This window comes from Arachis ipaensis, chromosome B09 (genome assembly GCF_000816755.2).
Source record: "Arachis ipaensis cultivar K30076 chromosome B09, Araip1.1, whole genome shotgun sequence".
In the NCBI taxonomy this organism is placed as follows: Eukaryota; Viridiplantae; Streptophyta; class Magnoliopsida; order Fabales; family Fabaceae; genus Arachis; species Arachis ipaensis.
Genome location: NC_029793.2, coordinates 4,666,529 through 4,669,811, shown reverse-complemented (window position 1 = coordinate 4,669,811; position 3,283 = coordinate 4,666,529). Strand labels below are relative to the sequence as shown.

The 3,283-nt window shown below is 23.6% G+C and overlaps 1 protein-coding gene across 1 annotated transcript in view; it reads right to left on the bottom strand.

Moving 5' to 3' along the window:
- LOC107614812 (NADP-dependent malic enzyme 4, chloroplastic) overlaps window positions 470–3,283 on the bottom strand; it is a 7,675-nt gene continuing 4,861 nt past the window's right edge. The window contains exons 17-19 of the mRNA XM_021112620.1: window positions 3,153–3,243; window positions 2,227–2,355; window positions 470–560 (exon numbers count right to left, since the gene is read on the bottom strand). Of these exons, the coding sequence (XP_020968279.1) occupies window positions 472–560; window positions 2,227–2,355; window positions 3,153–3,243 (309 nt within the window). The 3' untranslated portion in view covers window positions 470–471. The remainder of the gene's footprint in view (window positions 561–2,226; window positions 2,356–3,152; window positions 3,244–3,283) is intronic.

Genomic DNA, 3,283 nt, shown 5'->3' with positions numbered 1-3,283 from the left:
TTAAAATGAGCTATATTTAAACGGAAATATTTGGTAACCAAAGAAAATTAGCTAAAAATAACCATAATTTACCTTATTTAGCATTCATTAATTGTTACAACAATTAATAAATGCTAAATAAAACAAATTCTGACTATTTTTTTTGTCTCTCTAGCATTACCTTTAAAATACTTATACGGAGATAATGCAATGTAATGTTATGGTTCTTCAAATGCTTTTTTTTTAGCTTCGTTTTGTATTTAATTTGAAACCAAATACAATGTATAACAAAAATGTCAAAATTTTAAAGCTATAATATTATCTGACTATCACTACTACCAACTACGTACATTCTATTTCTATCGCATCCAAAACAATATATAACTTGGAAGAACCAAAGAGAAAAAAAAGGGAAAAAATTAATTAAAAAAATAATACACTTGTTTCATATATATGAAAAAAAAAATATAATGGGCAAAAATTGAAGTGACTTCATCTGTAGCTTCTATAGGTTGGAGTATACATACAGCTCTCAGCAAACTTCACCAAATCTTTTGGTTGAGGAAGTCGAGTGGCCAAGCCTGATGAGTTTAATGGAATTTCAATTTCATCAACATCCTAAAACTATTTCTAATATTTTGATAAAAAGTTTGTCTTTTATGTCATAAAAAAATGAGAAAATTCTACTCTCCCTCCCTGCGAGATGCTAAAATGACACCCCATTCTTCTCTATTTTATAAATGTATATTTTTCTCCCTTCTAACTTTTAAAAAAACTTTTCTTTAATCTATTTTAAATTTTTTGTGTTAACTAATGTTAACTTTATCCATTTTTTAAGAAAAAATAAATTATTTTTTGAAAAAATACCCGTTAACAAAAATTTAATTTTTTATCATTAAATTTTACTTACCAAAATATCCTTTAATAAATTATTATTTTATTGATTAAATTGTATTTTACCAAAATATTTTTAAAAAAATTAATAATTAAATTATTTTTTTCTAAGATACCTACCCTTCAATAATTTTTTAATTATTAAATTATGATTTTACTAAAATTTTTGTTAACAATTATTTTTATATTTACTATTAATTTTTTGATATCAATACATATTATTTTAACATTAAATAAAAAAATCTTACCACGGTTAATATGTATAACAATTAATATATATTGATATTGAAAAATAATCTTACTAAAATTTTTTATTTAATGTTAAAATAAAATTTAATCAATAAAAGAATAATTTATTAAAGGGTATTTTGGTAAGCAAAATTTAATGATAAAAAATAAAATTTTTGCTAATAGGTATTTTTTTAAAAAATAATTTTTTCCTTAAAAAATGGATAAAGTTAACATTAGATAACACAAAAAGTTTAAAATGGATTAAAAAGGAGGTTTTTTAAAAGTTAGAAGGGAGGGAAATGTATATTTATAAAATAGAGGGGAGGGGAGTGTCATTTTAATATCTCGCAGGAGAGGAGAGTGTAATTTTCTCTAAAAAAATACTAAATTTTGTTTAAAATTAAAAATATGATAGTTTTTATAAGTATAAGACTATCTTTATCTCTTAAATTAATTTTTGGGATAAATTAAACTAACTTAATTTTTTATATGATATTAGAATCTGATTAAAAATTGTTATTAGACCACCTCCATATCACACAAAAATTCAAGTCGTCCTTAAATTTTACGTTTGAAGTCCTCATCCAGTCTTGAGTGTGAGGAGTGTATTAAATTTCACATTGTCTAAAAAGTCTAACCGTCCTTATACACGTGAGACAATACTTATTTCTTGAGCTAATTTTTTAGGTAAGTTAGGTCCATTTAATTTTTTATAAAAAATATAAAAAAAAAATAAAATATATTTTTTGTCTTTAAAATTTGTTAAAAATTTTTAAAATATTTCTAAAAATTTTATTTTATTTCAATTTTATCCCAAAAATCTTCAATTTGTATTAAATATACTACCGACAACTAATTTTTCAAAAAAGGACCAATTCAGCAACAATTTTATAAGAACAACCATCAACACAAACAAACCAGAGATAGTTATCAACTTGTCATGCATTGTTGCTGGATTAGTTCTAAATTTTTTAAAAAATTAGCTGTCAGGAGTATATTTGATATAAATCAAAAATTTTTAGGACAAAATTAAAATAAAATTAAATTTAAGAATATTTTTAAAAAATTTTTTGACAAATTTTAAAAACAAAAAACAACTATGATAGTGAAAAGAAGGCTTACCAAGCTCATAGGCCTTAGCAGCGACATTTGCAGCTATATTTGCTGAAATCTTTCTAATGTTAGTGAAGGGAGGGTATATAAGCCCCTTTTCATAGTCCTCTTTGCTCACTTGTGAAGCCAAAGCCTCAGCTGTTCCAAACAAACCAACCATCACAACTTTAATAATCTTTCCATACTCTATATATATTTCTACTTATCTTCATTCTAAAAACAATTACAACCATTTATGCTAATTTATAATCCTTCAAAATTATATGGAAAAACAAAGATCAAATCCTTGTAGATGCATCTTTTTAGCAATACTATAAAAATCGAATTGAATCAGCCAGTTCAACTAAATTAACTTAAAACATGTTTCAATTTAACCAAAAATTCAAACCATTTGCATGAAAACTAGTAAAAAATTGGTAAATTAGTCATGATTTTTTTTTTTTGTTAATCAGTTCAAACAATTGATTAAAAAGACTGTTTTAAAAATATATTATTTATTTAGTTATAACTAGTTGAATATTTAAACCTTTAAATTTCTCATCTTACTATTGATTTGATTTTTAGAACCTTATTTTTATGGCACATGTTAAATGATTTTTCATTAGCACACAAGAATTTCTCTCTTATTTTTATGAAATAAAAGCAAATTTTTTAAAATGTGTACGTTAATGAAACATTTTAATTTTTAACTATGGTCAACACTAGAATTTGTCTATAGTGATAAGGAAACTACTTTGTCCCTTCTTCACGGTTTTGAGTTCCACTCTTAATAAGGCAAAAAAGAAAAAGAAAAAAAAAAAACTCTAGAAATATTTTATTTATTAAAAAAAAATATTTTTTCATTTTTTTTAACAAAATAATGGCGCCCAAACAAGCACTAAATACAAGAAAAAATGTAGAAATGAATAAACCAATGTTAATAATAATGCACTTACAAGCTGCTAGAAGCATGTCATCATGAACTCGGATTGTTCCAGACATTATCAAACCAAGACCGAATCCAGGAAAAATGTATGCATTATTGGCCTGATCAACAACAATAACATTTTTTAAATCAAAACTCTTT